General features: G+C 38.5%; 2 protein-coding genes across 9 annotated transcripts in view; one reads left to right on the top strand and one right to left on the bottom strand.

The window, feature by feature from the left end:
• The window catches only part of CUL1 (cullin 1), a 50095-nt gene extending 45597 nt beyond the window's left edge, over positions 1-4498 (top strand). For all 3 annotated transcript variants that reach the window (XM_062510190.1, XM_062510200.1, XM_062510182.1), the window contains 5 exons: positions 361-408; positions 502-584; positions 2062-2167; positions 2921-3034; positions 3959-4498. In XM_062510190.1, the coding sequence (XP_062366174.1) occupies positions 361-408; positions 502-584; positions 2062-2167; positions 2921-3034; positions 3959-4039 (432 nt within the window). In that variant the 3' untranslated portion in view covers positions 4040-4498. The remainder of the gene's footprint in view (positions 1-360; positions 409-501; positions 585-2061; positions 2168-2920; positions 3035-3958) is intronic.
• Positions 4499-6665: 2167 nt separating this feature from the next.
• The window catches only part of EZH2 (enhancer of zeste 2 polycomb repressive complex 2 subunit), a 28720-nt gene continuing 11917 nt past the window's right edge, over positions 6666-23468 (bottom strand). For 4 of the 6 annotated variants that reach the window (XM_062497689.1, XM_062497697.1, XM_062497719.1 and 1 more), the window contains 12 exons: positions 20037-20128; positions 18873-19113; positions 18283-18452; positions 17830-17924; positions 12106-12146; positions 10833-10958; positions 10282-10460; positions 9378-9473; positions 8665-8746; positions 7826-7906; positions 7629-7713; positions 6666-6878 (listed from right to left, as the gene is read on the bottom strand). In XM_062497689.1, coding sequence (XP_062353673.1) covers positions 6818-6878; positions 7629-7713; positions 7826-7906; positions 8665-8746; positions 9378-9473; positions 10282-10460; positions 10833-10958; positions 12106-12146; positions 17830-17924; positions 18283-18452; positions 18873-19113; positions 20037-20128 — 1349 coding nt within the window. In that variant the 3' untranslated portion in view covers positions 6666-6817. Of the gene's footprint in view, positions 6879-7628; positions 7714-7825; positions 7907-8664; positions 8747-9377; positions 9474-10281; positions 10461-10832; positions 10959-12105; positions 12147-17829; positions 17925-18282; positions 18453-18872; positions 19114-20036; positions 20129-23069; positions 23081-23468 lie in introns of all 6 variants that reach the window. The other 2 variants (XM_062497705.1, XM_062497728.1) reach the window with 2 other exon arrangements.

Here is a 23468-nt window from a genome sequence, read left to right as displayed (position 1 = left end):
AAGTTTAAGCTTTCCATGGTATATATATTTGCATGGTTTGGGAAAAATTACTTCTTAGATATAAATCTGCTTGCAAATAGTTCCTAAAGCAGCAGCTGGAAAGATCTCTTGTTTGGCATTAGTATTTCCTAAGAATTTTATGTTGTTTGACCAGCCACAAGGAGGGTATGTCATAACACCCAAAAAGAATGTCGTTCTATTTCTGTGAACTGTGTCTTTACTGCTTTTTTTTGCCCCCTCATTTTGCAGTGTTCTGCACTCATTAGTTCTTGGTCTAAATTTGTGCATTCTTGTTCAAGTTTTTACATTAGACAAAGGTGCTGTTTATCTGTGCTGTTAATATTTTCTGTAATTTTGTAGGATATTTTGGCACAAGTTCTACAGATACTGTTGAAATCAAAACTGCTTGTAAGTACTCTTGCTTTCTTATGATCTGCTTAGCATACAGTGAAATATGTTAAATACTATTTATATATTTATTTGTTTGCTTATTTCTTGCAGGTTTTGGAGGATGAAAATGCAAATGTTGATGAAGTGGAGTTAAAACCAGATACTTTAATAAAACTGTATCTTGGTTACAAAAAGTAAGCAGCATACAATACTTAGATTTAATGGGTAGCATCCTCCTCTGCTTTCAAAATCCGTGTGAAACTTAATATACTTTAAATGAAAGCTTCAGGGTGCAAGTGCCAATTCAAATGTAGATCCAATGTGTACCAGCATTAAGGGAGAGGACGGGCGAGTGGTGGGGGTTGAGTGTGACTTCAGCTCCTGGACTCTGTCATAAAGTCTGTCAAGGCCTGACATATTTTCATATGTCCTTTTTGTTCTTTGATCCTTGTCTAATTCTTGAATAATTGATTCAAGTGCTGCCGTTTCACCAAGGTGCATTACTTGCATGCACTCAGCAAAATTGATTTTATAAGATTACAATAGTGTCCAGTGACCAGCAAAAGTCAAAGGCATAAATGTTCATCCACTACTGCTAACATGAGAGGATCAGGCTCATTTTATAACCACAGAGGTATAGTGATTTGAAGACTTAATAAACAAAATTTTCAGTAGGTTTTATTACTTACTTTAAACAGTTGTGCTGTTTTAAGCTGTTTACAGCACTGTGGTACTTTCTATCATGCTTACGAGAGCATAGATATAAACACAGATAAATTCAGTGAGGAGTTCAGTACTTCCCAAAGATAAGCTCTCAAGTGAAAGAAACATTTTAAAACCTTTCCTTGTACTCCACCCTTTATCTGCTTTCTATCCCCCTTTACCCATAAGTAAAGGTTTGCGAATTCATGGTCTGTTGCATTACTACAGTGATAGAAACTGTGCAGTGTTGCTGCATTGTGCAGCTGCTGGTTCCCAATTTATGATGGAGAGCACTGTGCTAAATAAATAACAGATCCTCTCCTCAGTGCAGCTAACAGGCTGAGCAGAGCCCTGGGCTTGCTCCCTGGTGCTCTGATGCTGAGGTTTGTACCCCACTTGTGACACAAGACCTTGTCTTGAGAGTGGCAACGGGCAGTAGTGGGCTCACCTCAGTACAGCCATCGGTGCCAAGGTAGCATGTGATAGAAAGACAGAGCTCAGTTCTACAGAACAAACAGATTTCTCCACATTATGGTCAGAATCCAGTCTTTAAATCAAATAGGTGATTCTGTTTCCAGTGACTTCCTTTGTCCGCTTCACTTACTCCAAGCTTCTTACTACACATAGAAATGTTTTGAATACAGTCTAACTGTACAGTGCTAGTTAGATCTCGCAGATCACTAGGATGGATTCAGTAAGCTGTGAAATACACAGACACCCACCAGAAAGGCAATTTGTTTCTTTGGCTGGTTGGTTGGTTGGTTGTGGGCATTCTTTATTTTCATTTGAGTTTTTTCAAACTTGAATAAGTGTCTAAAGTCTTCAGAAGAGCCAAAGTCCTCTATTCTTGTAAAGTAATTATGGTGGTATGGCTTTTATTTTGGAGTTGGGTTTTGTTTGGAGTTTTTTCTGTGTTTCTCTGGTTTTTAAGCAGTCTAGTTGTTCATGAACTTCTGCTTTTCTTTACAGCAAAAAATTAAGGGTAAATATCAATGTGCCAATGAAGACTGAACAGAAGCAGGAGCAAGAAACTACACACAAAAATATAGAGGAAGATAGGAAACTACTGATTCAGGTGAGTTTTATTGCAGACTGCTGTCATGAACTCAGAATCACAGTTTTGTAATCATTTAATGAAGGTTAGTGTAGAGTTTTCCTAATTTTATTAGAAGACAACATGCCATTGCAGTACACTACATTTTGAGTTTAAAAAATATGTTTAAAATTTTCTTAAAGGTGATTGAAGTCTGTAGTAGAAACTGAAGGAAGGCATTTCTACAGACAGGATGTGTTCTTAACATTGTTTCTAACCTGATGTTGATGAGTGTTTGGGTTCCTTGGACATATGTGTTCACCAGACCTTGTCCTGGGTGAAAACTGAAAAATAAAAAAATAGTAATACCCAGGTAGTATGAAATTAACAGTGGTTTTATTATCAGTTCATTTGGAATCCAATTGAGAGGGGAAGGAAATACAGATGGACCACTAAAAATGTGTCACAGTAAGGTTAAATATATAGAGAAGGCTTTTTGCTACACAAGTAGTTTTGTATGGCTCTTGTTGGTGCTATTATTATTATGACTGACTGACTATAAGCACAGTTCTAAAATCTCATGTCTCAAAACCACTTTGGATGACTGTGCTGTGGAGACTTGTAGTCTTTGTGAGTAGCTGACACTCGTGGGCAAGTTTCTCCCCATCTGATGCTCGAGTTGATTGTGGTGGTCCTTCTGCATGGGCAGACATGATCTAGGGCAGTTAATTGGCAGTTTACACAGAGGCACAAGTACTTTGCTCCTAAACACACCTTCACAACTTTCCTGTGCAGGCTGCTATTGTGAGAATCATGAAAATGAGGAAGGTTCTAAAACACCAGCAACTGCTTGGAGAAGTGCTAACACAGCTGTCCTCAAGGTTCAAGCCACGAGTTCCTGTAATTAAGGTGAGACCCACATCTCTGAACCTGGATTCCAGGAGGTGAGGAGTATAAATACACAGACAAAACACATGCTTCTGAATTAAAAAGGAAAGCTAAGGAGATGTGATGGGCAAGGATAGATTTTAGAGTTGCAAGTCGGAAATATTTTAACCGGAAGTACTGCATTTCTCTTAGGGTAACATCCATGTTTCACGTTGTTGGGAGTGGTGCTGAAATAGTAGCTGGATTGCATCTTTTCACATCAGTGTCAGCTTACCACAGCCCTTGATCCAGGCTTACCTTTTGTTCCTGCTCTCTCAGTTGTGGGACAACAGTCAGCCTTGGGGTTGGCTGGATAAAAGTTTCCTGCTTTGCTTTACAATAAGAATATTGGGATGGAGGGCATTGTATTAAAATATTTACTCATAATTATAGATTATATTAATTATTCATTTATGTATATTAATATATTAAAAATTAATCAGTTTGTTTAAGCAAGCTCGCCAGCAGTTTTTACATCCACAACCAAGGAGTACGTGGGGCAAGGGACAAGCAGTGAAAGCAGTTGCATAAACTGGCACCCATGCTGGGCAGTGAAACAGGCAGCTCCTTTGTGCTGCTGTCTTACGTGACCTTACGTAAGCTCTCTGAACCTTGGTGTAGTTCTTTATTTGCTCTCTTACTATGAAGTTGGTTCAGCTGTGATGATCTCCCAGACACACCCCTGGAATGGCATCCAGTAAGTGTAATTCAGTTTACTGGATTAGCAAAGCCTTCTGCTTGGATGTGGTCAGAGAGTGAACTGCTGTGGTTTGTGTCCTTTACCTACTCCTTTCCTCTGCTTGGCAGGGAATTCCCTCAGGGTTTAAAATCAAAGTTTGGAGCAACCCCAGAGAGGGCTTTTATGCCTGTGTCCCACTGCTTACCTCTATTCTGTTCCCCCCACAGAAATGCATTGACATCCTTATTGAGAAGGAGTACTTGGAACGTGTAGATGGTGAGAAGGACACCTACAGTTACTTGGCTTAGCATTTTTATTAGCAATTACTTGACTGTGTGACACTCGGCAAGTAGGTATGTGATGGAAAGAATGCAAGTGACAGAACTTCATAGCAGCCACCCTGCTGCCATTTGGACCTCCCTTTTTAATGACTGAGGCCAGGACTCCATCAGCCAGTCTCAGATTTACATCAGAACTGCTCAGGATTGATACATTTCAAGTATGTAAATATGGACACCAATGCCATTTAACCTAATTTAAGAACAGAAAGGAATCAGACCCTTCTCGTTTAAGGGTTGCATGCTACTGCATTTAAATCAATACATTGGCTATATGATAAACAGCTGCCATCACAGGCAGCACTTATACATGTTGGCAGCACTTGGAGAGCAAGTCTGAATGGACCCATGTGTAATCTGCTATGAAAAACCATTTGTATAGTGTGTTTCATTTTTTAATGTGTGATAAATAATAAAAAAAAATTAAAAGATTTCTGTACAAGTTGCATTTGGTTTTATTGTTTTAAGTATCATGACTTATCTTTCTAAATGTAAATAAAAGGTATAATGGTTATGAAAGCTATTAGAAAATAACTTTGCTTTTCCTCCCCATTTTGTAGACTTGTTCTCTGTAGATACCATCATTTTCTGTGCATGTTATTTCTTTTTGAAGAGGAATTGTCTACACTTTGAAAATAAAAGAAATTTGTGATTTCACAAGATATGCAGAACAGAAAATACTCAGAATATATGTGGTAATGCTTGGTCATCTGAAATTTGAGCTGGTTTTAATATTGCTCACTGTGCTGTAATGTCCATCACACTTGCATAAATGCTGCCTAGAAAAAAGGAGGTTTAGGCTCCCCATTTCTTTGAATGAAGGAGAAAATTGAGTGTGTTCCTGAAGAACAATTCCCATTAAATTAAACTTGTGATGGGAATTAAAATACTTTCAAGTCTTACTACACATACTTTGATTGACCAGGCCTCATTCCATTCTTCTTACAACATTTTATGAAATCAGTATTGGCTTTCCATGTGCTACAAGCAAAATGCTGCCATCCTCACAGGTCTCATTTTTGGTAGTCTATATATTTTCTAATCTTGGTCATGAAAAGTCCTTAAGTCCTGTAGCCATTTTGCCCTTAATGGAAATTGTGATTTGTTCAGTGTTTCTTCTTGCAGGAAAGGAGCCAGGTTTTGTGTTGCTAATGTTTCTCTCTTGATGGAAACTAATGGTTACAGTTAAACTCTGGGTTTAAAACAATAGTATGGAGCCCTACTAGATGTGATCCAAATTGATTTGGAAAAAGGGAGGGATGTCATGTGTACTTGAGATTTTGTATGCTTGCTATTTCTGTTCTGAAAGACTGCCACTAGGAGCAATAGCAATATCTTGCTGCTCAGTTTTGAAGTTGCTTTTGGAAATTCAGAAGAGTGGAACTGGTGATACCTCTTAAATTTTTTTATCTTTTTCTAAGATGCTGTTTTGTTTTTGTAAATCCTTCTTGCAGAAATTTCAGGGCTAATAGATTTTCTAGCAGGATCTATGTGCTGTGATGACATATAAGCAGCCTGAATTAATTTCTTAGTTGAAAGAACAGAAATCATCTGCTCTGGGCTGCCTTTCAAAGCCCTGGGCTGGTTAAAGCAGTGCTCTGGTTACTGTGCATCCAGCTTCAGACCAGGAACTGTGCTCTACCCGAGGAGGAAGAAAATCAGGTTTTTACTTTTGGACTGTTCTTTTACTCATGAACTCTTAAGTTCTTATCTGCGCCATCACCAAGGCAGAGGGCGTGTGGCAGATGCCTGATGTACATAGTGTGGAAGCAGGAAGAGCTGAAATCCACCCCAGGCTTCGAGCCCACTCAGTGCAGGAGGTAAACGGTCACCATGGACAGGACTTCATGGGCTCAGTTAGGCAATAATGCCACCCTCTGCCTGCCCTCCCACTCCAGCTGCTTTGATCAGAGCATTGTGTTCTACTTCAGAAGAGGCTGCTGAGTTCACAGTCTACTAGCACCTAAGAAATAAATGTAGTACCCCTGTACAGACAGCTAGCTGCAATCTAAATGATTCTGGATGAAAATATAAATTTCTCTTCTGCATCTCTTTTAATTTTTTTAATATATGTGTCATTACTGTTGTATTATTCATCATTCAGTTTGGTGCTTCAGAGAAGCCAGTGAAGCTCTGTACCACAGCTTTGTCTTGAAAGTAGTGTTTATCACAGAAATCACAGCTCTTGTGGCAATGGTAGGAGTTTCTGGGCTGCAGCCATGACTCCAGAGAACATGGATGTAGCTGTAGGCCAAGGGAGCTGAGAAGCTGCAAGACCACACCTGTGTCACATAGGCACTGCAGCACCACAATCACCTGACTGACACCTACACAGTTTGCATCTTCACACTGATCTTAAATGTGACCCAAAGTAACAGGAGACAAGTATGGAGCTGCTTTTGGACAGAAGTTGAGGTTAAATTCACATTGCTTCCTCAAGGGGATGAGATAAAATTCCAACTCAGTTCCACTAAAAATGAAGAAGTTCAAGTATCCTTTATTCAAGGTTGAAAAATGTACCACACCACATTATTGCAAAAGTTCATAAGTACAAAACACTTTGCAGCTGGTGAGAAGGCAATAAAAAGTTGTTTTTTTAAAAAAATTCATTACTATAAATTACTGTTACAGTACTTTGCAAATACAGAATTTCAAATTGCATCATTTTTATTTTTCTAAAATTGCCCACAGTACTAGAAATTCCTGAAGATAAGGCAGCTGTTTATTTAAAAGAAGAGGTAGTTGGTGTCAAGGGATTTCCATTTCTCTTTCAATGCCCACATACTTAAGGGCATCAGCTTGGCTATATCTGAAATTTAAAAAAAAAGCAGAATCACAAAAAAAACAGTTATCCTGGAACATTTCAGCTTCATTGTTCTGACAGCATGGCACTGCAGCCTGGAATACTCTCATACTTGGATTTCCCATTGTTTCCTCACTAGCTGGGGTGTTTCCTCCTTGTGTGAATTTGCAGGTAACACTGCTGACCCACTCAAGAAACTACTTTCAGAGGTGTTTGATCAAGAGGAGACAAATCACTAAAACACTTTTTCACCTTGAATCTCTCGGTCCTGAAGTTTATTTTCAGTACTGGAAAGCAACTGCGTTTCTCAAGGTTGACCTACACAGTATTGGCACTGGACAGCTTACTTTTTCAAGTCAAGTGAGATGATTGCAGAGGAAAGTTAAGGAAGGACACATTCTTAGCAAGCACTTGTCGGTGGTAATTCTGAAATTTCATTCTCTGAAATTCTTGCCTATTTCTGAATGATGGGGGACTTAACTTGTACTGGAATCTACAGACCCCAACCAGAGAAAGTCTGTTCCCATTTGTCACTACATTTTGCTCTATATGAGCTGCTGTTCCAAGTTTGCAGCTCTTAACCAGCTGCTTTGCTCAAATCAGTTTTGCTGTGGCATCTGGCTTAACAAAACCAGTGTGGGGAATGGTGCTTCTCAGATACTGAGACAATAGGTTGCAGGGACCAGGCAGACACAGGAATTAACTCTGAGCTGCAGATAACTGAAAGTAAATCCCATCTGAAATCCATCTACCCACCTGTAGTCAAAGAACAGTTCTTCACCAGTCTGAATGGCTCTTTTAGCAAATATTCCTATTCTGTGATCGCCATTAACCATCATAACTGTATTTAAAGAAATCAGGTATGTTAGTACAAATGCTGATAAAATGCATGCTAAAGAAATATTTCACAGTATTTCATACACTGATGAAAAGCAAGTAAGTGTGAAAATTACCTTTTGCATAGCAATTGGGATTTACTGAATGGTTTGCAAATCTTATTTTGTTGCCCTTGCGTGTTGCATCAACCACAAAATCTGCAGAGGGAAAAAAAAAAAAAAAACACAAATTATTTTTTGAGTTTCATACCTAGTGTGCTTGGATCTTAGCAGCTGGAGAAGATAACAGCTCAGCTTCCCCCACGGAAGAGCTGGCTCAGCACCCTACAACAGTTAAACTCTGGTGTTCCACACTGCTTTTCCTTTACCTCCTACCACAGTGGGACTTTAGCTTTTCACTGAAGCTTCTCTACCTTTATTCAACAAGGACAAGCTCCATAACTATACTAAGTCAACACTGATACAAAGCAGCAGGTTTTTTTCCTCATTTCAACTATTTTCTAGTATTTTGATATTTGACACAGTGAAGTCTGTATTTTTCTCTTCTAGTGGCAGCAGCCACATACCACATATCTGGCTTTTTCCCCCCCAACACAATTACTGTCATAACTTACAGCTGATTTAATTCAATAAAATTACTTCAGGCAACACCTGGCAAGCCTTTTACATTCTTTAGTCTACTTAATGTCTGCACATAATTTCACTCTGTGAAGTTCTATTCTTGTATAGTTGCTTGTGCAATAGGCTCCATCACTACATCTAGTTGACTAGTATTTAGAGAAAAAAAAACCCATAAGACTAGCTCTCAACAGGATGAACTCACACACTGATAGGGAAAGGTGTGGAAAAAAATTCTCATTGTTGCCTGCTATCTGCAGAAGAACAGAGCTGAACAAAATGCTGAGCATTAATACTTTACTTAACGCTGCCAAGGGTTGCAACTAATGCATACATACCATTATTCAAGTTAAACAGAAAGCTGCACATGTATTTGTCATACACTTTTCCTCTTCTGTCTGCCTCATCCTGAGAAATAATCTGAAAGAAACACTATTTGTAAAAAAGAGAAGCACTTCTCCGTTGTGTAACCATAGCAGCTTAATGTCAACCCCTCCCCAGCCTTCTGAAAGACAGGTGGGAGTTTTTTTATTCTCTGGGATTCAAAGTATTTCCACTCAAAGTGTTGTTTTCAGCAAGCATTCTGCATTTACCAAACATCCATGCTTTGCTCTTAACATAAATAAACTCTTTCAGAGCAGAAGAAAAGTAAGAATTGCTTCTTGTCTCAAAATCAGGATGGCATACCTGACTCAGGGTTTTATTGCTACAGAATATAGCTTAGTGAAAGCTCCTACTGACTTTCAGTACTATACTAAATCATTTGCCACCAAATTCCAAACATGTCTGAACCCAAATTCCATCTAAGATAAAAAGGACATTCCAGGCTCTTCTTCTCTCCAACAAGAGCCTGTTTCAAAATTTTTGTGACATTTCAATTGTGTAGCTCCTGGGGTCTGAGCCTGTTACAGCAGTTACAGTCTGTAACACTTAGCCACATGGCTCTGTCTGAACGGGATACCAGGTTACAGACAATGGTATCCCTATGGTCAGCCCCTATCAATGCATAACTTCATCAATTAAGCTCATATCCAGTGTTCTCCATCCTTACCTCACCACAGTATTCAGAGATGAATTCATTCTTTTGTACAGGATCTTTGATAAAAATTCCCCAGCCTGCCACATCTGAAGGTGCCAATAGTAAGTGCTGTGGAATAGAAAAACCAAAAAAGTTTAGATTTGCCTGGCTTAGATTTGAGTTCAGCTTTTTTTTATCGTTTTGTATCACTTAGTGAAATATATATGCTGGGACTCCAGGAGAGCAGACAAATCCAGAGTCTTCTAATGATCAAACACACACTAAAATTACAGCTTGTGGATCAGAAGATGTATGTAAAAGAAAAATGACCAGGTATTTGAAAACTACTAAAAATGTTCATTTAACCATCCCACAACACCATGAAATAAGGGGGAGACTTCAACCTGAAAAGGTCTGCAGACAGGAGCCCACTGCTGATCAGCCCAGTAATACCTATTTCATGAGAAGACGTTCCAGACTTTACTCATTGATTAATTGATTAATTTGCCAGAACTGAATGGGCGTTCAAGACTTAGTAGACTGTATACAAGTTTATGCCTTAGAATCAACAACTGAAGAGAGAAACGGCTTCTAAACTCGGGGATAAACTTCTTTATGCTGATCTGGGGAAAGACTGCTGAGGTATCACTTTAAAGCAGCAGCCTATTTGCAATTAAGAAGCAAAGCCTAAATGGGGAAAAGGAGATATTCTGCTGCAGTGCTGCACAGAAAACACTAATTGGTACATGACAAAATGTAGATAGATCTTAACAGCAGCACATGAGCAAGCTAACAAGTGACAACTCCCTTCCTTTATGTTTGGGTTGGATTTTTTTCTTAGCCTTCATGCTGAAGAAACAGAAATTCCATTCTTGAAAATACAATAACATTTCAAAACCCATGCAACAGACATGCAGTTGTATAACTCTGGATGTACTTTTTTGGATCCTCTCTGAATGCTGCAGTTCTTGCAAGAAACATTTTTGCTGTCCCAGTGGTCAGCTGCTCCACAAGTCAGGCAGAGGTCAGGATCGCACTCACGGACAGCCAGGTAACAGGGACACTGCTTGGTGTTGCATTGTGCTTTGCAACGACACCCAGGAAAACGATTTTGGCCTACAAAGCAATGTGCAGAAAAGAAAAAGAGCAAGTATGAAAAAATACAGTGTAAAATTAAGATTCTGCAGATTATAGCATATCAGAATATTGGTAACACAGCCATTGATAGCTGCATAGGACACTCCAAATTACTGCAAATTCTTTCCTTCCCTGATTTTAATTACTTTTCCTCAATTTTAGGTCTGAATACTGCTTCTGACTCCATGCAATAGCCAATTACAAGGGCCAAATTAAACTGAGCATGCTCTCACTGTTTGACACAATTTGCTGCTGCTGTAACACTCTCTGCAGTACAGACAGACTGGTAGTACAGAGGTCGATGGTGAGACAGAGAGAAATTTACAGATAAATTTTAAATGTTTTACTTACATTCTGAGCTGCACTGACAAAACTTCTCACAGAAGTTTTGAGCAATTACACATGGACATGAGCTATCACAAGGCTGACGTGGGTGATCACATGGCTGATAGTTGTAAACGTGATTCGATGACCCATCTGAATAAAAATAGCAACATTTTGTAAAGTTGAAAGTTGCAAACAAACAATATACAGTTCCCCTTACTCTAAGGCAGAAACTCCCTTTTAGTCATTTAACTAAGAGCCCAAACATGAACAAAAAACCCAAACCTACAACAAGTGGGGTTAAAAACCCAAAAGACATAAAACCAGAACTGCAACATTAGTGAGCTGTTTTACACCATTACCTGCCTTCCTAGTGCACCTCGTTCTGCCATTGCTCAGCTGTTTTGAGTATTCAGAGCTGAAAGCTGTTTATGTGGAAAACTGTGAAATGAAACTAAAATGGTATAATTTCCTGTCTGAACATGTTTTGGAATACCACTGATATTACTCAACAGAGTAAATTTGCTTAAATGCCCAAAGCAATTTTTAATGTGGAACAACAGTCAACTTTCAAACAGGTAACACTGGTAATCTAATCCCTTTATTATCCCCACTGTGCTTTCCCAAGTCAATTTTCCAGTACAGACAGTGAAGAAGTATTCTAGGAAAGAAAGGAACTACCAGGGCCAAGGCTTTACCTATAGAGTGGATAGCAGAATTTGGTTCTATATAAATTATATTTTCTATTAATACTTGTGAGCTTGTTTTGGGTTTGCATGAATTTGTAAAAATGCTCAAGTTAGCAATCAGCAACAAAAAAGAAGAGAGACAAACTGATCAATTATTTATGTTGCTAATAGTCCCAACCATTCTCAAGAACTTTTCAGAGAGCTATTTCTAAATTAAGCTGGCTTACAAAAAAAAAATAAATAAAATAAAAAGGCACTTTCTACTGTAGCTCCTATCCTTAACAGCATTTTTACCTGTGCTTCAGTAAGGTCATACTGGAAAGACTGTATCAGCCTCCTTTCCTTTTTACGGAATTATACAGGGCTCTTCCAGCTATTTAAACCAAAGAGTACCTTTTGTCCCTACAATATTTGTAGCAAGCGTTTACGGTTTTAATTTTCATTCTCCTAAAATTTCTAGCTCCCCATGGAACACATATAGTGGCCTAACATAAAAAAAAAAATAAAGAACCAGGCCCCCCCCCACAAACAACCAAAACAAACAAAAAAAAAAAAAAACAATAGTAGAATCTTAAAAGTTCAGGACATAAATTGAATGGAAAGATGCTAACCCTTTTTCAGCTGTATCTTTCTGCAATGAGCAGCCCACAACCTGCAAAAACACAAAACAAAGAAGAAGGTTGACAGGAACTCTTCCTGCAGTGGGCTGGGAAAGGCAGCTGCATCTTTGACCCACACTTGACTTAAGATGGGAAAGTTTCTTTCTGGAGACAAGAGCATCTGCTAACTGCACACAAATCAGGGGGGCTGAACAGCAGAACCACCCTGTCCCAGTCTCTTGGGCTTGACAAGATCAGAACTCTGCAGGCTGCTCCCCCCACTCCCCACACCATTCCTCTAGTCCCAGGATTGTACAAATGAGCAGTCCCCACCCAGCCCAGCCTAGAGATGCTTAAATTCAGATGGCCTTGAAGGAAACCCTGCCAAGAGCAGGCTGCTGGAACTGCTTCTGGCAGGCAGGAGCAGCTGCAAAGAAAGGATATGAAGTTGCAGATCTGGAGGGTCATGCCCAAACAGGGGGGGCAGAAATGGGACAGCTGTTTGCTTCACAGCACTTGACCCCAGCGCTATTCCAGTTGTCTCCTACAGATCACAGCCAGGTCCTACCTACCCTTCACCTGAGAAACTCCAAGTACTTGACAGGAGACACTGTCTGCCTGGCACAGCCACAGTGATGGGACCTCAGTATTCCTTCTGGCTGGTCACTTCCCCCTAGTTGTCCTGGCTGGCAATGCTGCAATGAGCCTTTCCCCTTCTGCTTCAAAGTCTACACTACTTTTTCTTATGTCCTTACAGTTTTCCTTCAGTGTCCCCTTTCTCAGGTAGTTCAGCCAAGCACACCCTTTGCCAGAAGTGGTGTTTTTGTTGTGTGGTGGATTTTATTGTTTGTGTTTCTTGCTTTGCTGTGTTTTGTTGTTTTTTTTTTTTCTAACAATAGCATGCTTTTGGTTAGCATAACACAACTCATTATACTTGAAAGTTCTTGCAAGTTACATTTACCCCTTTATTTTGTATCCATTTCAGATTGCAAGCTCTTTGGCATGGGAATGTCAGCTATTCCATAAACAGTGTGTCAGATACAATCAAGCAAAACACCTGTCTGGTCCTTTAGTACCAAAAGGAAAACCAGACTTTTAATTTCAGTAGCCTTAAAGTTAAAGGAGAAATCAGTTGTTTGTATTCTTCAATTCTATGCATTTTAGTTACCCCTTGTATTTCAGTGAACACACGTAACAAAAAAATTAGATTAAGGATTTTCAAAATTTATACTTCTTGGGCTTCCTTAATATATCATGTAGCAACATAATGACAATACAGGAGAAGTCTCATTTCTTGGCCAAATAATACACTGCCAGCTGCACTGAGCAACCTCACCCTCTCTGTAGATTTACTGAGCTACCCAAAACACTCATGAACACAGGTACTAAAAGATCCCCTGCACAGGACACCTACAAAAGCTGCTCTGCCTTTCAGTGAGTGCACCACCCCTCAGAAGTTTGCACTCTGAAAAAATATCTTCCACTGTAACTACTTAAATAGGACTTTTTAGCTGCTACTCCTTTCAGAAAAGGCATAGCAGCTTTTAATTCAACTAAATGGTGTGCAGTGCCCTCCAACAGGGCAGCTAAATAAGATTCTCTACAAAATTGCCATTCTAAAGCACTACTATGTGATTTAACTCAACAACCAACTTTCTTACAAGCACTGAAGGAGCCCATAAGAGTTAGAAACCCACAATGGGAGATTTGTCCAAGTAACTATGGCTGAGGGGAAGGAAGCCCAGCATCACAGAGTACTGTAATAAACAGATGACATTCCTATTAAGACTGATTCGCTCTAGAAGAAAAGGCTACCAACATATATTTATTAATTATGAGATGTTGACTCTGCAAGAAGACACTTCCCATATACATGAAAGGAGTGCAATTTTGACTTAAATTACTCTAATGCACACCATACTACTTTCTTTCTTGTCTACCCGATATTTGGAAAATGTAACATACCATATATTTGAACAAGTCTTTCACAGAATTTTTTCTGTCACCCCAAAATAATAAGAACCTACTAGCACAGCAAACCCTTAAAAGCATTCTGTGGCCAAACTTCTTAAAATACTCTTTCATTAGCAATTAGTAGCTTTACTTTTTCTCCTAAGGTAAGCACTACCCTAATACTTTAAATGTACAAAAATGTGCATACACATCAACAAAATATTAATAGTAACAAGTCAAATCAGAAAGAAAGCTACAGGTGACAGTCACAATGGGAAAGGCATCCATCTACTCTGTCCCTCTTCTGGAGAGACAGGTGTCACAGGAGGGAGAAGGGGACTGGAGACACACAGTGGCAGCACAAACTGTGGGCAATGACAAGACAACAGGACAGGCTGACAACACTAACCAGCTCAACAGGAGTTTTGACTGGCACAATGCAATAGTACATTCCCTGCCTTGTAACTTCCAAAGACTGCCACAAAGCCCTGCAAGTCCCCCTGGTTAGTGCACAAAGCTGGAGCCTGAGCAAGCACAATGCTAAGGTGCTTCATCTATGCTAAGTGCTGTCACTTTCACATCTGCCCTATATAAATCTGCCATCTCAAACAGAAAAAAAATGCAGGATCTGGTCCCATGCAGCAGGAAGCGAAGGCAAGGAAAAGACAAAGTTGAGAAAGCACTTACAACTTGAAGCTTCATTTTAAAAAGTCAACTGGAAACTCTGTGGCAGGTTTCCAAGCAAGCCAGTGGATTTGTGTATCTGGTTAATGACATTTGCAGGAGAGCCAGCTTAGAGAAAAAGTGTTTCCAGAAGCATCATCACTGAAGCTGTCAAAGATACTGATCTTCTCTCCTAACAACCTACTAGACTTTGCCAGTGGTTTTAGGCAGCAGCAGTGTCAGCTAACTCTTTGGAAGAAGCTGCTCCAGCATTTCTTGCTTTGCACAGGGCTACTCTGCTATCAGAAAGAGCACCAAAAATTCAAAATAAATGCCAATTATGTTGAATATGTAGTAAAGTCTTTCCAGTGTTTGATTTTCTGGCATCTGTCAAAGACTTCAGTCCCCCAGATCATCTTATCCACAGCCTCCCCACCACTCCAAGACTTAGCCTTCCAACCAGGTAGTATACAAGAATATTGGTGCCAATGCCTTAGCTGCACCTTTTGCCTGATAACAGTGAGACTTAAAATCCCTACAAAAACGCATCCTGAACTCTTGACAGAGCTACATAAGCTATTCAAACACATGCAGTGAACATCACTCCAGCAGAATGTAAGAAGAGGAAAATGAGAAAATGGAGGGGAAAAATTTTCAAATAAAATTAATAAGTGGCCTCTGAATAGGGGATGAGGGAGAAGAGGAAAACCAAAATAATAAAGAAGCAGCTTTACATGGCCTTAAAACCAGTACCAAAATAAAGGAAGGAGTGTTGATTAGTTTACAGCAAATTCAACTCAGCTCCCAGCAATGGAAGAAAAACAGACATGAAAGAATGAACAGTACTGAAGCAAACTCTCCCTCCAGCATATACCCATGCTTTTCAGAATTTTTTTTTTGTTCAGGTTTTATACTGGCTTCTATGCAAAATACTCACTTCTCATCAAGGCAGGTTAATGTGATACATAGGCCAGGCTCTGACACTTATTACTTCTCCAAAAAGCAACTATATTAGAAGTCTTCTTCTCCCACTGATCAGCCTTATTATGGCTATTAAAACAAAAATGACATAGGGAGGAGGGAGACAAGACATTTCATTATCCAAGAGGGGTGCAGTCTTGCCAGCTAGTTGTTCAGTACGCCCATTTGACACCAAGATGACATGGGAAATAGGCAAAGGCTTGCAAGAAAAGACTTTATCTGCTCTCAGATCAGTTACAAGAGGCCAGCAAAAGCAGCCTTTTGCTGCTGCTTTTCTCTCTGATGATACTGCTTTAGCTCAAAGCCACACACACACACACGAAAAACATGCAGACAGGTAAAAGCCCTGCAATGGAAAAGGGCAAAAGGAAAGGAAGGGCCTTCCTGGCACTAGGACTGGATTTACTTTAATAGCAAGTAAACTCAACTAAAAGAAAGGTAAGAAACAGAGAGATTTCTCGATGGTTGTCCCAGTTACTTGTTGTGGAACATCTTCAGAGTGCTCAGGTTACAGCAGGGTGTAGGCAGGCTAAAATGCTTTCCTTTTTAAAAAGGCAACTGCCATAGAAGAATGGAGACAGCTTGATTGCCACATATTCTGGAAAATGAAATTTGTAAAATTATCTCCTTCTTTCAATGAGAGTTTAAAGACTTAAAGCCCATTTCAAAACTAAATTGCTACCTTTAAAGTTTTTATATTGGCAAGAAATAAAAAAGAAAATAAAGTCAAGAAAACCTCATGCAATGGAGTGTGCTTTCATCTACTTGGGGATAAAAAAAACTCCTAAACTAAAAGAATTCTGACAACTCCTCCAAAACAATGTCAGCCTGGTAATCATACAATCCATTTCAGCTGCAAACATATGTTTGAGCCTTTTAGCTGCCCTTTTAAAAAGATGTAGTAGCACCATTTTTACAGCAATTTGTGTGAATCTGACAGCAAGCTAATTCTCAGCTGCATATTCCAAACTTGCACCATGGCTAATAACTTAAACAGCCAAACCCACCAAATGCCCAAACACTTGAAAACTGTGCCAAGAGCGTTAAAATCAATAGCTTTTGCTGAGAACAAAATCTTTTGCAGATGCTCACTCAATCTTTACCGAGCTCATGTTGCCTGCCTCTATGCTAAAAAGCAGAAATATTCCACTCTACGTCAACAGGATCTTTGAACCAGTTCAGGAATTTCACTAGGCCTGGAAATACTAAGTAGACAAGCTAAGACAGAAGCAAGAAGAATTGATGGGAAAAGAACTGGAAGGACAAACTTGAAGAAAAATAAGTAAAGTTAAAGGGAGAAATAAGAAATTATATGGAAATTATATTATATTGCTTGATAAAGAAATGCTTTTGCTCATTTTCAGTTAGCTTTTTATGTCCTATGTTCTATATCACAGAATATATATAATCAATCCAGAGCTGCATTTTCCAAGCCTCAGAATTCTCAAAGAAAATGCATTTCACTGACAGACAGTAGCCACCAAGCTTTGCAATTTCAACAGAAATTGTGTCAAATGATCTTTGTGGCTCCAGAAAAGTGTAATTCTGTTCTTCATTGCACCTTCACTTCAAATAATAACTTGTTAACCTGGTTCATTAGTTGTTGTTCTAGGTGCTAATGAAACAGGGTACTACAAAGGAATAGTCTCTCCTAAAGAAAAAGAAGGCAATCCTACTGGCTTGCTATCTGAAGCTTGCTAGAATACACTTCTTCATAAAAAAAAAAGTTTTAATTTTAAAATACCATATAATCATTACTCAATCCTACTGAAACACTTCTAAATTTAATGTTTATCGCTGTAAAAAATCATTATACCATACTATCTTGAATGTTGCAAAAAGCTACATAGGTGATTTCTAATCTAAACAGAGTTTTGACTACTTGTATCAATACACCTACAAGAATCTGGCTGTTAAAGAGCTTAAAAAGAAAGGACAGGGAAAGAGAAGAGGAAGGTTATACTTGCCAATGCAGTAAGACTCGTCTGAAATGAAAACACCCTTTTGTTTTCTTGCTGCAACTTTTGGTTTTGGAAGCAAAAGAAGAGTTGCACAACTTTTCCTCCAAAACCCTTTCTCTTCTGATCCCCTGTATCTCCAATTTACTGTTATGCTAAGGGTATTTAGTAACAGATTTACCTGTGTTTCCTTTTCTTCTTTCTGGGAGGAGTATCAACATCTTCAGCAGGGACTGGTGCAATAATACTAGATTCCTTTACTCTAAACTCATACACCTAACAAGAGATACCATAACACATCCACGATAAATCTCTCACTAATACAAAGTTGCTCATATTCTAAGTTAGCATGATTTCCTCCAACCAACAACTTACAGATTACATCCAGTCATAGTCTCTTTTCAATATATTTAAAGCTGATTATTTTTGATATTTAAGAACTGATACTCTAATTTAAACCTCCTGTAAATTTAATTTTAAAACAGTTTTAAAACTAACTTTTAGGTATTTGTGGTATGAATTATGGACCATAGCATTCTTGGGAAAACCAAGAAAATTAACTATTTTTCCCTTTTAGTAATCAATACTTTAGCTTTAAAAGTAAATCATTATGATTTAGCAAGTAGTTTCTTACCTGTCTGCATGTTTTGGTCCCAATCAGTCTGGCAATTGCACAGAAGTTGTCATAGTAGGTGCCAATAAGAACTCTAAACATTGAAGCTTCTGCACCGCTCCATTCCACATTCTCTGGAGGCTCAATATTTGGCTTCATCTTTATTGGTGTTTGACACCTAGAATTTGCTTCTGTAATAAATAATTAAGAGTAAGGCTACATTTCAAAATTTACATTGCCCTTCACAATGTCAGATCATTAACTGCAGTTAAAAAATATCCCAGGCTTTTTGTTGTTGTTTCCTAAGCGTCAGGAAAAACAAGCACTTTTCACATGCCTCCTACAGAAGCTAACAGTAGCAATTCAAATTAGATGACCTACACAAAAATTGAGACAAGGACATTCTCTTACAGTTTGATTAAACTCATATTATTATTCTGTCTTTTCACTCCGTTCCATACATTCCAAACACGTATTTTCTAAGATTGCACGGCTCGACTTGATTTGGCTTTTCGTTGGTTTTGTTGCATTGGGTTTTTTATAGTTTTGGTTTTGTTTCATCCTCTCAAGCACTGCAGCTCATTGACTGAAGCAGCACTGACCAGCCTTACCAGAGGAACTGGATGTTTCATCTTTCTTTTCTTCTTCCTCTTTGTCATTGTTTTCCCCACCGGTTTCAGTGCCAGCCTCACGATCGCTGTCTGTGTCCTTAGACTCCAGAACGTTTATGGTGGGTGTGCTGGGCCTGCTGGTGTTGTTCGGGAGCCGCCCCCTCCTGCGGCCACCGGGGCGCTTTGGCGGGGTCTTTATGCGCTCTGCGGTCAGGGCAGCTGCAAACTCCTTTGCACCTTCCTGAGCACAAAACAGAACAATTTACAGCAAAAGAACTGAGAAGTGTTTTCACTTGTGATCTGGGCTTATAGGGAGAACACCTTTTACTTGTATACTGAATAACTTCCCATTGTTCTACAAAACAATCACCAAAATTCCAGTCAAAGGCACTTCAACCATGAACACAAGTACTTTTGATGGTACCATGAAAAAATCTACACTTATAAAGTACTCATGTCAGTATTTTGGTTCACCTTTTACTTTGGCTTCCAAGTGGAAAATAATTCAGTAGTAAATTTCTATTTTCCCAGATGAGAGAAAAAAATTAGAATTTCCAACAGAAAACACCCTTAAAAATATAAGAATTCTTCTTGTACATGGCACTTAAACAATGTGCATTCTGCACTTTTTAAAATGCAAGCAGTGGCAACTTATTTTCAAGTGGAAAGGGGTATGGCATAATGTAGCAAGTTTTCAGATACGAAAATTGCATAGTTTCTCATACTAAAAAATTTAGGGGAATTATGAGAGAAATTTGAAACTGTATTACTAAAGATTTCACTTTATTAATTTCTATCTTATTGCTTCTTGAGAGCACAAGATGGAATCAGCCTTTGGCAAACTAAAAAAAGCCTTAGTAATTTTTAGTTGTGACAAGTTTGCAGTTCCTTGACTAGATTGGACAGAATAGTAGCAACACCATTATTAGGGGAGAGTAGTATTTCTTCCTTACAAATATCTCAGGCTACATCTACAAGTATTCCTACTTAAGATGATTGGAAGTTAAATTTTTTCTCTTGCAGCAGCTGAAAGTAACATATTTGACTGCAAATGACCCACAAGCAGATGCACTATCCTAGATCCAGTATGTCATTAGATTAAGTATCCCACTAGACTGCAGCCAGCACCATCACTCAGTGAATTGTGACACAAAATTATCTTACCAAATGTTGATAACAGTGAGGTCCACAAGGCTTATTATCTAATGCCGTTTCTGTATTCTTTCGTTTGTAAGTATTGGGAGTTGCATGGAATGCTGTTGAATCAAAACATCGTATTTTTAAGTTTTCATATAAAAATACATTAAATATGTAACCTCAAACTGTATCCAAAAAAACACAAGGTTACCAAGACTTTACTAAAAACAGAATAAAAATACTAACAAATGAAAAAAAAAAAAAACCACTACAAACATAAAACAAACCCCATGTAGTGACATACACCTTACCACTTAAATACACAGAGACAGCACATAAGTAAGTTTCACATATCATGGAATGGTTTGGGTTGGAAGGGACCTTAAAAATCATCTAGATCCAACCCCTCTCTGCCATGGGCAGGGACACCTTCCACTAGACCAGGCTGATAAAACCCCATCTAGTCTGGCCTTGAACACTGTCAGAGATGAGGCAGCCACAGCTTCTCTGAGAAACCATTTTGAGTGTATCACTTCCCTCATAGTGAAAAATATCTTCCTTACATCAAATGTAAACCTATCCTCTTCCAGTAGAAAGCCATTAAGCCCATTTACATCAGCAAAGACAATCATCACATTTGCTTCAAGTATCAAGGAAGATTTGGTGTATCACCCTTTCCAACAAAATGACAGACTTTACTTTGTTGTCATGTTAAATAGAATTGTTCAGTGCTTCTTCTATTAGTGATCATCTCTTCAATGTGTAAGATTCAGTTATTAAATTTCTATCTTGTCAAAAAATCTGATCCCATGCATGCTTTGGAAAGGTAATAGGACCCACTTTACATTTTCATCAGTGAGAAGGACACATAAGCATTTTTGCTCTATTAGTTTGTCAGCACTCCAGCTAAGCTGACAGGATATAAGAATTCACTTCCTATATCCCAGCTGCAGGGTAAAAAAAAGTTAGCATTGTACAGTCACTCTGGATAAGTGAGCCAAGTCTGCACCTTGCAGAGAATTGTCTGGTCCTGTATCTGACAAACTCTGTATAGCTCTGTAAAAGCTGCGGAACGGTGACTTAGAAAGGAGCAGAACTGGATATGTTACACATGCAACATGAGCACCTTGATAATAGGAGGGCAGAATTTCCTACCAACACCCGTGGCCAGAGCTAGCTCTCCTCCAAGGTAATCCCTGTCTTCCAGCGGGGTGTTTTCAGGGAGACTGATTTTTCATGGTTTTGCTGGAAGTCTTGGGAACTCCTCTGTATCCCTTACAGAGCTCTTCTGAAGCCTGGATAACCTGTCACTAGACTCTAACCAAAACTCATTCATTCATGCTTCCACATTATATTAGGGGCTTTTTGAGACACTACCATTAGTTTTCTGCAATGGTCTTTTTAAAAACAGCTCATCTGTGCTCAAGGAAAAATCATTTTGTTTTTTACAGAGAGATAGACAGATATCAATATATACTTTTTCCCTCTAAATGTGTTAACAATGGCATACAGAACTGCAAGGAACAAAAATGAAGAATAGACTGAAATTTAAAAAAGGAGAGACTACTCAATGTAGCTGTCTGTTTGCTAATGCTGCATGAAGGCCCAGAAAAGATACTCAACTTAAAATGTGCAATTTCCAAGTTATGCAGAAATCCTTATGCTGCAGTTTTAGCAGAGCTGCAGTTGGGCAACTGTAGCTTACAGTGACGGTTATAAAAATTCAGTGAATAAAAAGTGCTAAATGTTCAAAATTAAAGAAGAAATCCTTCCCCTCTTATCTATATTAATCTAAAAGGGCTGTTCCACACCAGCACCTCAGACATCTACATTAAGCCATTTCCTATTAATCTTATTTCCAGATCACGCTTGAGACTTCTCTCCCTATGTCCACTATGCTTTAGAGACTCAACTTTTTAAATGCAGTTCCTTCCCTGTTAAAGCATGTGGGCAGAGCCCACATCTTTCCAGACAAGGCTTCTTAAAGCAAATTTCATTTCAGTGGTCTGGTTTGCAGCACAGCTCTGCAAACACTTGTTTTAGCACCAGTGGAGAGGGTGACGAGTTCCATCTTAGAACTACCACTTCATGTTTCCCTCCCATAAAGGAGGGTGAGTTGAAAAATCAAGTAATAAATTCTATAATATTGTGCCTGTATTAATGATAGCAGCATATGGAAGCCCCCTAGGAAAGCAATGTACTCTTCCAAGGCTTTCTCAAAATGGTATAAACAATATAAAAGTAAACATTACATCCCTTTCTCCAGACAAATATATTTTATAAATCTTGAAATATAAACAAGAATCTAATTTGCTATATATTGGCATATAGATATGTAAAAATTATTTACAAGCAAGTATAGGAATGTAATTTATGCATACTGCTGCCATTATTGTTCTTTCTTCCCCTAGATTCCAGTTAAACCTTTCATTGCTACACCACTTCTCATGTTTCATGTATCCTTCAAGTGCTCACATATTCTGCATGTAAAATATGTTACACTTTGCTACAATGACAAAGAAACCATGCAATTTAATGCCAAGTTATTCCGCTGTCTTCCATCTTTTAAGAAACAATGAAAAGATGGGAGCCCTTTACCCAAAAGTGGTAGGGGCAACTCCCATGTTTTTCAACACTGCATCTTTAAATTTGTACAGTATACCATTTCATTCAGGGCTTTATTCCACTTAAATGTTTTACCTTCTCTTATACCACAAGGAAAAAAATTTTCAGCAATGCAAAAGAACAGTAAAACATTTGCAAGCAATGATTTATACCAGACTGCTGCAATGTACAGAAATCAAAGCTATTCTTTTTACACATCACTGAAAGATGCAATCATTTCTCTCACAAATTCTTTTGTGCAAGGCCCTAAAATGAGTATTTTTTTAAAAACTGTTTTCCTTTAGAAAATGAAGAAATGCTTAACTTGTAATATAATGAAACAAAGCAACCTTTGTTATTTTTAAATCTGTGAGGCCTCAAAAATAGGCTACACATGGTACTTAAAATTAGAATCATATCTTGTGTTCAACTATTAAAAAACACCCAACATGGTACAGTAAAGACAACTACAGTCAAAATCTACCACCTGTATTGTAAGTTTGTTTTTTCTTGGGAGGCTTATTATAAAGAAAGCACCAAGGACAGAAAAAAACTCTTTGTATAGCTGCATTACAAATTTTTAAAATATCAGTAGTAATCTTTAAAAAAAATAATCACCAAAAACTGTAGAATTTCCTAAACACCTAAAGTCTGTATTTCGTTGATGATTTCCTTAAGAGAAATCATTCTAAAATGGCACCACTGAGCATGTTTTCTGTCTTTGAGATTTATTATCTGTCTCATCCCCAGCGGGCTCAACTCCCATTTTCAATAATGTGAAAGTACACAGGCAACAGTTTAGCCTGAAATGTACATTTGCTTCACAGTCAAGCTATTTGGGAAATTCTCCCTACC

This window comes from Cinclus cinclus, chromosome 1 (genome assembly GCF_963662255.1).
Source record: "Cinclus cinclus chromosome 1, bCinCin1.1, whole genome shotgun sequence".
In the NCBI taxonomy this organism is placed as follows: Eukaryota; Metazoa; Chordata; class Aves; order Passeriformes; family Cinclidae; genus Cinclus; species Cinclus cinclus.
The sequence above is the reverse complement of the archived record's forward strand: the minus strand, read 5'-3'. Positions and strand labels throughout refer to the sequence as shown.